This window comes from Apus apus, chromosome 1 (assembly GCF_020740795.1).
Source record: "Apus apus isolate bApuApu2 chromosome 1, bApuApu2.pri.cur, whole genome shotgun sequence".
Taxonomy (NCBI): Eukaryota; Metazoa; Chordata; class Aves; order Apodiformes; family Apodidae; genus Apus; species Apus apus.
Window position 1 is genome coordinate 61,728,592 of NC_067282.1, and position 13,566 is coordinate 61,742,157.

General features: G+C 42.9%; 2 protein-coding genes across 3 annotated transcripts in view; one reads left to right on the plus strand and one right to left on the minus strand.

Moving 5' to 3' along the window:
- The window catches only part of SEPTIN10 (septin 10), a 963,730-nt gene that overhangs the window by 112,320 nt on the left and 837,844 nt on the right, over nucleotides 1-13,566 (plus strand). The window lies entirely within an intron of this gene.
- The window catches only part of SH3RF3 (SH3 domain containing ring finger 3), a 260,962-nt gene that overhangs the window by 51,236 nt on the left and 196,160 nt on the right, over nucleotides 1-13,566 (minus strand). The window contains exon 4 of the mRNA XM_051616689.1: nucleotides 12,761-13,138. Coding sequence (XP_051472649.1) covers nucleotides 12,761-13,138 — 378 coding nt within the window. The remainder of the gene's footprint in view (nucleotides 1-12,760; nucleotides 13,139-13,566) is intronic.

Consider the following 13,566-nt stretch of genomic DNA (forward strand, 5'->3'; position numbering starts at 1 on the left):
ATTCATCTATGTCAAAAAACGGATTCTGACTGGAAACTTCTCCTGAAGTAATGCCAAGGTCTGTAGCAACAGATCTTTGCTGCAAACACAGGGAGCTGGGCTGATGGGACTTGTAATGGATTAGCTAAGCAAAAAGCTTTTTTAGCAAGTCCAACCATTTGCTGCATGCACATCCATGTGCAGAGCGGCTCTACAAAGTAGGATCCAGAGTTTATGCACAAATTGCAGGGTCAGACAAAGCCTGTTACATACAAGAAAGATTCTGAGCAGTTCACAGAACTTCAGTGCAGCTTTTCTGTTTCCAAATACTCTCTAACAGTAAATATTTATTTTGGGAACAGAAACATAGGGACATTTTTTGCACTTACAAATGCCACTGAATTAAACTAAGACATGAAATTAAGCCAAGACACACACTGCTGCCTAATTAATGGATTTCAAGGTCACCTAATTCCAAAGCAGCACACATAATTATTATAGTGTCATGTCTTGATAGTGCATTGCTAAGCTATATTGCTTTGCTGTTTATTAGCACAATATCATTAAGAAACTATGAAGTAAAATATGAAGACACTGCTCTGTGATTACATAGCTTTTGGCAACACGCAGCAAACTGTCTCCTCTCTCACTGACACCTACACTCTATTGTGAAGTTCTAGTGACAAGCACATCTCCTTTTTCTGATTATTTCCCCTCACTTTCTGGGTGCTTGCTCAAACAAGGAAGGTTCCAGGCAGCTCTTGGTCCTATGTGTAAAAGTAAGCTCTCTTTCTAATTCTGTGACTAAGACTTTATTAATCCTGCCTGTTGCATAAATTAGATAGTATCAATTTACAGGATAAATCCCCAACCCACTCAAAAATGTAGAAGTAGCTGGAGAATGATCTTTCATTTGTTATTTTGAACTGGTTAGCAGGATTAGGGATTGCAGAAGATGCTGATGCAGAAGATGCAGAGAGAACCACTAACTGCCTCACCCAAGAGATAACTGAGAAATCAGCTTGTTCAAACTTCTTCATGTTGTGCCACCACTGCACATCTGCTCTGAGCTAGAGAAACTGCCACCAAGAAAACACAAACCAGCTCAGTCCCCACCCTTTTCAGGTAGGACAAACTACTTTGTTTTTACCTAATGAAATAACAGAACTGAGTGAACAGCCTCAGGGTGCAACTGTAAATGCAGCAAAGATCTGTGTAAGGCAGAGAAGATCTATAAAGGCTGTGTAAGACATGTGCTATACCTTCCTTAGCTCCTACAGTCTTCTCTTTGCCCACCTCTGGAAGGGCAGATTTTCCAGAGATGCTGCTATCCCAGCCAGGAGTGCCCACTGCAGGCACCCTGGGCTAATCCAGCCTGACTTGGCAGAGAGACAAGCTCAAGCCTGGAGAGTAGCATAGGGTTCTAAGCATCATCTGGTCGCCTGCCTTCACCAAGAGTGGTGGCTTCTGTGTCTTCTCTGTTACTGGAAGCATGAGCCTGAGTACTTGCTGTGTGCTCTTACGCTTGTACTAACATACAGTCCTAGGGAGTACAACATCAGGTAATTGTCATTCAGTGTTGCTAGATAACAATGTTACTTTCTTCCCTCGAATAATCTCGAAGAAATCTCCATAGTTCTGTATGTTCTGTGTCTTCCTCACCTTCAGTTTGTTGCCTATGGACCTGTTACCCTAATTACTGATATATCTGGGGCCAGCCTGGACCCTACAAATGTCCATTTTTTTTTGCACAGCCTAGTATCATATGGACTTCAAACTCTAAACTGGTGCTCTCTTTCTGAGTGTGCTACACTTTTTCTTCAGCTCGTCTCCTCTACAGGCTTTGACATGTTGGTGTGCTTGCCAGTCTGCCTATGACCCCTCTTTTCATCATCATGTTTTACTCCACAGGACCTGCTGGCTTTCCTCTGTTCACATCTTGGCATTTACTTTCACACAAGTATTCTGCTCTGCAGCTTCATCTACCTCTGTGCCTCCTTGATGAATTCTCTCTGTGGCTGCCTGATTGCTACTATATATCTGAATGTTCACCAGCTTTGAATTTAAACTGCAGTCCCTGATAGAGTTGGTGAAGGCTTTCTAAGCCTCCTCTTCAAGGTCCTGTTCTATCTCTTATGGTGTCACTAACTAGCTCATAAGATAAAATATTGCTAGATTATTTTGCAAGATAGTATTTGCAATAAATGTTGAATTTTATGAAACAATAATCTACTATTTCTTCATACTTTTTATTACCTTTATTGGAAGTTTACCTTTCCAATTTCTACTTCTTCAATTTCATGGGGGTCCTCCCACATATTAGTGTTACTACACTGGTAACACTAATAATACACCTGGAGAACACAGCAGGCCTTTCTCCATCACAGCTGGTAGCAGGGCTTAGTATGTTTTCCTTCTTCATTTAGCCCTGGAGCCAGGCTGCACTTTCACGGTTGTGATCTAAGGAACAAGGTACTAAACATGTTCTCCTTTCCTTTTCATCTGCTCAGGGGAATGGGAATCTGAAATGATGCTTCATTTTTTTATTTTTCTTTTTTTTTTTTGTTCTCTACTTTGATACCTTTTGGGAGGTCTGTGTGCCACAGCTTTCCTTTCTGATAACATGTCCCTGGGTGATCCACTTTCTTGTGGCACCAGGCATGTAAATAGAGCCACGCACAGGCATTACACAGGGAGGGCTCAAACACTGCAGCATTTATGTCTTAATCCTTCTTCAGCTTCCACTACTCACTGTTGCTAAGTCTTACCTGGAAGGGGATGCCTCAGACAGCCATGTTTTAAAGAGGCGTGTGGGCACAGAATCACGGAATCACAGAATTGCTGGAGTTGGAAGGGACCTCTGGAGATAATCTAGTCCAACTCTCCCACTGAAGTAGGATAACCTAGAGCACTTTACACAGGATTGTATCCAGGCAGGTTTTGAATATCTTCAGAAACGGAGACTTCACAACCTTCCTGAGAGATGCTTCAATCCCCCTATCATCTTTATCACCCTCCTCTGGACTCTCTCCAGTAGCTCCCTGTTGATAAAAACAGGCATCTTGCAGAGTTTTCTCAAGAAGGCATTAAGAAGTACTTCACTGTCCAATTCCCATGGATTTTATTGCAATCTAAGTAATATGAGTTGCTTCTTAAAATTGCATTTGATGCCTCTCTCTATCCTTATGAGCTGCTAATGCCTTTAAATACTTGGCCACTGAGTTTCTAGACACGACCTTCTGGGTAATCCCATTGTAGCACACCTCCTGATTAGGAAGCCGTTTACTCTTAACGGTGGTGTGCAGTTTTCTGAACCAGACACTGCTAACTCTCATCCCACTTACTCAGGTCACTAAACAGCCAAATCTGACTTCTTCATGCCCCCCCTCCAATCTGGCATCCTCTGAGCACCTCTTACTGCTGATGTCTTCAGCTCAGCAGCAACAACTCTTCTCTTCCAAGGGACAACACAGCCCCAGCTGCCAGCCAGAGGGAAAAGTGGCTGCATGAACGCACACTGAAGACAACCTCTGGTTACCTCTGCACTAATTCCTGTTTCTTTGTGCCCATTGGCAGCACAGCAACTTCACCTGTACTCCAGAAGGCTAAATCTTGCGTACAAGTCCCAGACTATACACATGGGCACAACAATGACAGATATGTCACTCCCAACTCATGACGTTACATTTGTTTTTATCACCAGCTACTCTGGTGTAGCAGGTGATTATGCACCCATGGACTATAAGTAATATAAAAGGTTGTCTTGTTTTTTGTCTGTAAACACAACAGCCTCCTTATGTCCATTGAAACACAATTTGCCCTCTCCCCCCAACACTTCAGCTAATGTATTAGAGAAACTCAGAACTCATGCCTTGAGGCCTCCTTAAAAATTGTCTGTTTCTTACTCCCAGTCTGTGTTGGCTCTTACAAGGAGACTTTATGCAAGGCCCAAAAATGAAGAAATTCTCTGCACAAAGGTATTCTGGCGCTTGATCTAGTCCTAGCAACAGCATGGTCCTCTGGAGCAAAACAGCAGTGGAGCACACGGTCTCTGCTCTTGGTCCCCATGCAACATTTCCAACACCATTTTTAAATGCTTAAGTAAGTCACAGCACCAGGCACTGTTCAGGTGTCATGCAAAACGAAGAGAACCAAGCTAGTTATCAAAAATTAACTTTGCAGATGACTGTCCACCGGGGAGTCAACATTTCCTGGTGAGAACAGAGAGTCTGACTTCTTCAGAAATCACCACAACATGTCTAAGCTCAGACGGATCTCGTCTGTCCTCCGACTGATAAGTAGCATTTGCAAGAGAACTTCAGAAGCATAAAAAAATTGCAATTTAATATAAATTATGTATCACATTCTGGTCTTTAAATTGGAAAGCTAAATATTTGGTGGATAAGGAATTGGCTGGATGGTCACATTCAAGGAATAGTAGTTAATGGCTTGATATCCAAATGGAGACAAGTGACAAGTGGAGTTCCTCAGGGGTCAGTACTGGGACTGGTGCTGTTTAACATCTTTATTGGAGGCATGGACAGTAGAATTGAGAGTGTCCTCAGCAAGTCTACTGATGACATCAAGCTGTGTGGAGTAGTTGACACCCTGGAGGGAATGGAGGCCACCTAGAGGGACCCTGACAGGCTTGATAGGTGAGCCCATGCCAACCCCATGAAGTTAAACCAGGCCAACCACAAGGTCCTGCATTGGGCCAGGGTAATCCCACACACAAAACAGTTTCTGTCTTCCTGTCAACATCTCTCTGAAAGCATAAGAATTAGTAGTCTAAACTTTGAGCATGAACTCTTTATCTTTTACTTTTTATTTTCACCAGTACATTAAGGTTACATTTGTGGTTTAATTTGAAAAGTCATGGTGCCTGGGGGAATTAGTTTGGTCTTGAAGGGGAGTAGAAGTCATGAAGACAGTGATGAAACTAGGAACAGAGTTCAATGATATTGCAGGTTGCAGCAGCCTTCACAGAAAAAATGATTGCTGCTGCTATCAGTCGAATGTTCTTATCATCTAGAAATCAGCAACCAGAAATCTCTATTTTGACTTCAAAGCAAATCCAGCACTGTCTCACCACAGGGCACTTATCACATTCATTAATTCATGGGAAAATTTCTTTTAATGTCTTGAATGCATATTTACAGCTTACTTTAAATTTCTCTTTAGTATTACTTTAAAAGAAGAGAAAACCACTCAAACATTCAACTCACAGAAGTTGACATACTATCCTCTGGAAATATAACCAAGAAATAGCATAATGGTCTTTAAGATTCCTGGGACTTGTTTCTCTAATTCATTGACTCCATAAAACAATGAGAGTGGCAATCACTCCAGGCCTTAATGTTCCTAGAAATAACATATTAGCACTTAATGCATGGTAGTGCCACCAAGTATTGATGAAAAGTGCTACAAGCAAGATCAAGTAGCCTCATCAAATGCTAATTACCAAAGTGGAAGCTGAGATGGACTTAACAGTTCTAGAGTAAGGCTTTTTCTTCCATAATGGTATGTGTGTAAAAAACAAACAAATGTGTATGGTAACAGCTGCAGCTTCATAAATAGCTGCACAAATACCCAGTTCCTTCCTGCAAATTCTGGAGCTAAATTTATTTTACCGATTATTTAGTATTTATTTAGTAATTACTGAGGGATTCTTACAAGCTGTAAATATCTGCAGCTGTGGATGAAGGTGAGGCAGAATATTATGCCTGCCTGTTCTAGCACCATGTTGGCTCTGATTATTTTTTGGCTCATAACAGGCCAAAAACTCTAGACACTGTCTCCTGTAAATAGCTCATGGAACTATGTAGAGAGCTGGAGAAGTCATGTTATTTGTATCTCATGAGCCTCCATTTCTACCATCCTGCTATGTAAGCATGGCTGAAAGTTGGAAGAAAAAAACAAACAACAAACAAAACCAAAACAAATATTTTTTTTGTCATTTTCTTCCAAACATTCATCTGACATTACCATCCATAAAAGCATTTATTATTATGGTTTACACCTCCTCAGTTCCCCCAAATGAGGAGTAATTAAACACCATGTGGATGAGCATAACGACAATTATATTTTGGTCAGACTTGTTTCTCTTTCAGAATAACCCTTTCAGCACTGAGCACCAGTGACTAGCTCTCCACCATGAAGTTTTAAATAGTTTTATAGTAAATGGTTTCTTGCAATTCTGGGATCAAAGAATATGAAAAATCAAATGCAGAGGGACAGAAAAGCTTGAAATGGAAGCTTGACCTCTAGAAGATGTTATTTTAATCCCACATTCATAATTATCCTTTTGATAACTGCACAACAAACTAATTGGGATCCTGTGCAATGCCTCCTGTAGGGAGTTCCCCTCCAGGGAGCTAGTAATGGTAAACAAATAAACAACACCCCCCAAAAAAACCCCACAACAACAAAAAAAAGGGAAAATGCACACTGTAGTAATTTCTGTTCAAATGTCATGCATGTACACATAGCATGTGACGGATGGAGAGGATTTTGTGGTATGGTGTAGATACCAAGAAGGTGCCTTGCTTGCTTTTGAGGCTTTGAAATCAGTAGTTGACTGGCAGGTAGCTTAAAGCCTCAGGATTAGCCCTGTGCAAAAATGATTTCAGTAGCAAAATGTTTTTGGGTTACTACCCTAAGGAGCATCTGGAAAAAGATATTTTGTTTTTGTTTTACAGATAACAGGATTTCATGCACAGTTGAATAACCATTCTAAAGCACATCCTTCTCTTCCTAGATCCTGTAAAAAATCAGGTTTGGGGGTTCTTGAAAAATCATGCAAAACGTATTTGTGATGAGGCAAAGTATAAGATAAAGAGAAGAGACTGTCTCTAAACTGGTAGCATCTGAGAGGTGGTTTTGCTTTGACCTGAATTCTTGGTAGCTTATGCAATCAGTCAATAGATTGAGTCAGCTCATATGTCTCATTTGCAACAGTTTTGAGAAATAATGTAATATATCCCAATATGCACAAAATATATTCAAAGACCTATTGGTAGAAAAAAACCATAAAAATGCAGCTTATATGCCTGCCCAAAACTCTCTGCTTAAGAAAACTTAACTCTTTCCCACCTATAAAACCTCCAACAAGAGTTCTTTATAAAGCTATTCAAATTAGAGATGCAACAAACAGGCAATGTTTGGAACCGGTTCTAAATAATTCTGAGCAGAATTGGGAATGCACAAAGAAAATGAAATAGTTTAGGTTAGACTTCAGCAAAGTCTCTTATGTGGTTTTCCTGACATACTTTGATCTAAATGATAGAAACACAGGTCAGACTTATATTACTTCTTTTTTGCCATTTTGACTGGTGCAGCCTCCTGGGATTGCTGCCCTTGGTTTCAGCTGTGTCACTCTCATTAATGGATGTCCAGTCAGCTGTCATTCACAGACAGCAACAGAGCAGGTTGGATAGAATTTGGACTCCAGGCCAAAGCCGAAAAATACCTGAATTTATCTTCTTTTCTCAGACCCTGATGTGCACTTGAAAATTCAAAGCTCATTTTTAGTCTCAGGATTTCATGTATAATCTGTATGCTTCTCATGGTCAACACATTTAGGTTATCAGCCAAGGCTCAACCAGAGTTCTGCTATTACATTTTTTCAGCTAAAATTCAGTACCTCTAAATAACTGATAAGGAGTCACACTTCCAAATGATTTATACAGCGAGACACTTCAAGGAACACTTTTCATTTCAAATACTGTCACTCTTTGGGACTGGAAGTGTGCGAGACATTGTTCTCCGCTTTTCCTGAACACGTGGCCTCTGGTTAGGAGGCTGTACTAATGCTCACAGATACAGTTGGACTTCTTGTGCATGGTGATTCGTTGTTCAAAACACACATAGAAGTTACTTCTGCAGGGAGGATCCTTTCTTCCTCACTAAGCTGTTATCCTGGTGTGCACAAAGCCACACTTCATTATTTAGGAGATGCATTTTCTGTCAAAAACCAGGGGATTTGGAGCAGTACTGACCTATGACCTTTCCAAATAGTAGGGAAGAATAATTCATAAGGGGTGAAAATGGAAGCTAGACAAGCCATCTGAGGCCTAGGCATGATTAATGTCCAGGGAAACCTTCCCTGCTCCTCAGGGAGGCTCAGTTATGAACTGCTCCTCTGCACCCGTAACCTAATTCCACCCCAGCTCCATCACAGGCCTGCAGCACTACTTACATCTTCAATAAAAATCCATTTTGCCAGCATGATAGGACATTCTTCATGATGGACAGATGCTGTTACCTTTTAGATGGAGACCTTACGTTTAATGAGTTATAATCAGCATGTAACAAAAACATACAAAAAGCAAATCTGGCTGCAAGTGGAATGAAGATCCCAATACTGCATCTTTGAAAAGAAATGCTTTGTATCCTGGCTATTGTGGTCTTCCAGTCACTATTTTATTCAGCTGAGGTGGCATGAGGTTGATTCTTCTGCCTTTGAGCAACTCCAGGTTTGCAGTCAATTAACATGTTTTTTAGACCATCACTCATTTCCAAATGCATCTCAGCTTTTGGGAAATAGAAGAGTTGGTGCTCCTTAACAAACAACAGACATGTTATGGAAGGCCTGTAGTGTTCAAATATTAAATTAATGATATGCAGAAGTGCTTTCAAAACATATGATTTCTTACTCTGGTCTGCAAGTCCATGCTCAATATGCATAAATCTGTGCTCTCCTGGAAAAGCAGGAGGCTTATAATAGTCTAGTGACTCTTAAAAAAAACCAAAACAAAACCACAAAAAAAATTTGTCAGTTCTGCATGAAAGTCTGGTTTCAATTCACAAAAATTGACAGAAGCCAAAGGAATATAGTGTTATGCATGAAATAACTTCTAAGGGGTGGAATATATTTCACATTTACTGAAATATGTAAAATTTGCACCTAAACTTTAAGTTCCTACAGTAAGAAGCCTTCACTGTCACTGTTTCCTCTCACATCAGCAGAGAAAAAGCAGGTGTCCCAGATGCAGGCATCTCAGGTCTACAAGGAAAATGGATGCTTGTTATAGGAAGACTGCTTCATTGGGCACCAGCTGGTTGCCTGAGGTATGGGACTGGATGCTGTACAAGAATCTCCGTAATTGAATTTTAGTTGTTCAAAGGACAAGCTATAGGAGAACTGTGTCAGACTTTTAAAAAGGTAGAAATCCCCCTGCAGGCTAAATACCAATCCTGATATGTTCCACAGAAGTTCATACCTACTAAACTGAACAAAAGTCCTTTATTTATATTTATGAGGAGATCTGTTAAATAAGCAATGATAAAGTGCCTGAAAATTTCAAGGAAGAAGACACAATAAACCAAATTTGGATTCCAATGGTGAAAGGAAATGCATACATTTGCTAGATAATCAGCACTGAAACTGTAAATTTGTTGTTTCCCCTAGAAGAAATATTCTGTGGCTGACTTTGCTGCTGCAAATTAGCAGAGGCTTGAGATGGTTACAGAGAGAACCACTCAACGTCTGTGATGATGACTTGCAAGGCAGAGAAGTTCCTCTTCAAGAGAAGAAAGAAAAGGTGAGACATATTCCTATAACAGAGCTCACCAGTAGTTTGGCAGCTACATGCACAGCTTTCCTGCCAACCCCCCCATGATTGCAGCAACACCTCTTCCAAAGCAGCAGTAGAGTCAGTTTGCAGGTTGTCAAGGTGTCAAACTCCTAACAAGATACACAGGATATTTACACCTTAAAAATGGCAAATGCATTTTAGAACAAAGTGATCTGAAGACAAGATTCTTACTGCCCCAAATGCCTTGATGTATGAGCTCAGGGGCTCTTTGTTTATGCTACTTTGGCTGGCATTCGACCATGTGAATAAAAGAAAAATGCTGAACTGACTTTCTGTCTAATGCTGCAGCATCATTAATTGTTTCAGAGCCATGTCAGATCTTAGCAGATGGCAGAAAGGGAATTGAATATCTGACATTTTAAATGAAAATGTAACCCTTGTTATTATGGGATTAATAGATTATATAAATATAGCTGCACAATTTTAATGTACATTTTGTAAGAGGCAAATTCTGGACTCTTTGTAGACTTAACTAAGAAGGCTGAGAGCAGGTGAATTCATGTTGGTAGCTCTTGTGATTTTATTGCTACTCTTACAATGGCAGGCATTTTTCTGAAGGTGCTCTACAGTAAAGAGAACACAGTGACAATATCAGCTCTATTTTTTTATTTATTTTTTTTTTGTCCCAACAGATCCACATTCCTAGCAAAGTTTGCAAAATAAAAGGTTCAAATACCTTCAAATACACTTCCTGCTTCATGGACTAATTTTTGTGGTCTACTAGCTTAGAATGAGTCTTCACTTGCCTCTAGCAAGGGATGTGCACAGTTTTCCCCTTGACTAGCACAAGAACTGAAAAGCCACAGTCTGTCACACCTCTCTAAAGTCCAAATGTGTCTGGGTGCCAAAAACCTGGGCATCAGTTACTCGACAAGCTTGGGACCTTCACTCATGTCTAATGCTTGTGCTGGTTTGCCGATGTCCCAGTACACCTTGGCACACGTGCTGCTTTGTGTGGAGGCCATATCCTCACCTTCACCCTCCTGCTGAGGGCTGAAAGGAGGGGGAACACCTTAGATCACAGATACCCTGCCTGGAAAAGGCAGGTGGAAGAAAAGGAGCTAAATTACAGTTGGACTGAGCTCATTCTCTGGCTCCTGCATGTGAACGGGCAGTGAAGGGAGGTGAGTGGCTTAGCCAGGAGCAAAGGGTGCTGCTCCACCGTGACAGTGTCCCCTCTGCATGCCCTCTTGGATGGCCCTGTGGCACACATTGTCATGCATGCAGGCACCTTGCCTCCCTGGTGTCTTTGCAAACCTGTGCTGCAGGGGCCTAGGAGCTCGTGTCATGGGTGTCAGTATGGCATAGTCATTGAGAATGAACCCCAAGGTCTGGGGCATCACACCAACCCTCCAGGGGAGCCCCGCTGGTGCTGCATAGGGGCATAAACAGGCATTCCTGCCCAAGGCAGTCCCTGCTGTTTGCTGCATGTCCCCCATCCTGCACTGCCCTCTCCCAGCTGTCTACACACGTATCAGTGCAGGCAGCAGCTGTAACGTGGATTGCTTCCCACACCAGGCCACTGTAAGGGTGGAAAATGATCCACGTTTGTCCCGATACAGAATATGGGTGCGAGGTGCAGGAAGGTACAGCCAGGGAGAGGAAAAGAGCAGCTCTGCTTTTTCCAGCAGAGAAACTAAGGGTGGAAAGATCCTGCCACACTGAGGTTATCTTGCTGCTAGGAAGTAGCACAGAGATGAGGAGCTGGTCTGTAGGGGGAACCTGCTGCTGCTAATCTGCACACCAAGTGTATAGATGACTGAGCAGGAAGGCCAAGGCAGGAGGTTTGGGACTGTTATTATTCTCCGTTCTCTTCTGTGTCTTCAAACTACAAAGTATGACTTGAATTCCCTTATCCACAGAAACAAGGGGTTTCAGTGCATTCCTGATGAATTTGGCCTCGTTTCCAGAAGCAGCCTCTCAGAAGTTTCTTTTGGGACCTGTGGGAACATCCAGGAGGCTGCTCCTGTGTCCCTTAATTCAAGAGGGGGAAGGATGGAGACCTGCAGCCTCAGCATGTCTGGTGGTTTAAAATCTCCTTGGGCATTTCTGAACTTGCTGGGTACAACATTTGGTACAACGAAGTATGGCACATTTGCTCATACTCAAATGATCTGTAAAGAACTAATTACTTAAAAAATCTTTTTTTTATCCCCAATGTGTGAATTTCATACCAGCATTGCTATCCTGCAGGTTAACAGGATGACTCAGAATTATTCGTTTCTACATCAGAAAATATTGCAATATAAGCAGCATTACTTCAAACAAATTGTAGGATCGTTCTGTTTTGTCTTTTAAATGTGTTGCGTTATTGTGAATCAAATTTGGCTTTATCCTCCAGTTCCTTATGCTGACCCACTGATTAACACAAGCATGGGAACAACAGATGCCAAGTACCTGTCACATCGGGACGACAGAGTCATGCAACTTTTTCTTGAAAGCTGTCCTGGTTTGAGCAAGGATGAAGCCACTTTTCCTTTTACTGATTATTTTTTCCTTCAGTAAGCTGGGACTGATAACACCAGAATGTTTTTGTTATTGTTGGGGCCTCAAGGTCTTTACTCTTCTGGCTCAGACACTATGACAGATCTATGACCTCCCCGTAGGAGGCTGAGTTAGACAGACAGCAAAACTGGCCAGAGATATTCCATTCCATATATCTATGTAAGCTCAGAGGAAGGTCAGAGATCACAGAAGACAACTTCCTTCCTGCTTCTTCTTCCTTTCTCTTCCGTCCATGGTCAGCATCCAGGGAGGACTCCATCCATCCAACACCATTGACCCCCAGACTCGAGCTCTCCTGACCCTCATCACTCTGCACTCTCTCCAGCAGCTCCGGGACTTTTTGGGACTATTCACAGCTAAGGAGAGTGCTGTGGGAGTTGCTGGGGGTGAGGAGAGGCAATAGGGTTTTGCACATTCCTGAAAACATTTGTATATAATTGTATATATTTTCTTTTAGCATTAGTGTTTAATTAAAGCTGTGTAGTTTAATTCTCAATCCAGTAAAGTCTCTCTCATTCTCTCTCTCTTTCCTTACCTGGGTGGAAAGGGGAGGGGATTGAGAGCATTGTTGCCAATCCTGAGTGAAACTGTGACAAAAGGGTAAACCATTTTGAAAGAGGTGAGGCAACGGCAGGCTGCCCACCAAGGTTGCCCAGAACCCACCTCCACCCCCACCTTACCTGGGCTGGGGCGCTGGAGGAGAGGTGGGTGAGGTCCCCGATCCTGGCGGCCGCCCGCGGGTCGCTCGAGCTGATGAGGACGGGGGCACTGATCTCCATGGAGTGCCGGTTGCTGGCAGCCTGGGAGGACTTGTGCGTCATGCTGAGGGCCGTGAAGGAGTGGCGCTTCTTGGCGTTCTTCTTGCCCTCTGCCTGCCGCTGGGGTGCCCCGGCCGCCCCGGCGCCTGCCAGTGCGGAGCACGGTGCCAAACCGGGCGCTGCTGCTGCTGCCGCCGCCGCCACCGCCACCGTCTCCGTCGGCAGCGGCATCTCACAGCCAGAGGCAGCAGCCAAGCACGTCTTGTCCATCTCGATGAGCTGCTTGGCCGATTCGTTCAGCTGTGTGCACAGGAAAAAGATAAAAAAGTGATGAAAACAAGAAAAAAAGGGGGGGACGTTAACAGCCCGTCACGGCTTGATGATGGCACCTGCTGGACCTGCCTGCCTGAAGCACCATGATCCTTTCCCCAGGCGTGGCTGCAGCCATGTGGTGGCTGCTTCCTGGGGTGGAGTGGGGTCTGGGGTGCTCTGGATGCCTCCATGCCTGCAGGGCTTGCTGCAGGGCAGAACTGCCCTGGTAAAGGGGGTTGTTCAGCCTGGAGAACAGAAGGCTCCAGGAAGGCCTTGTAGCAGCTTTCCAGTATCTGATGGGACTACAGGAAAGCTGGGGAAAGACTTCTTACCAGGTCATGTAGTGATAGGATGAGGGGGGAATGGTTTCAAACTCTAAGACGGTAGATTTAGATTAAATATTAAGAGGAAATTCT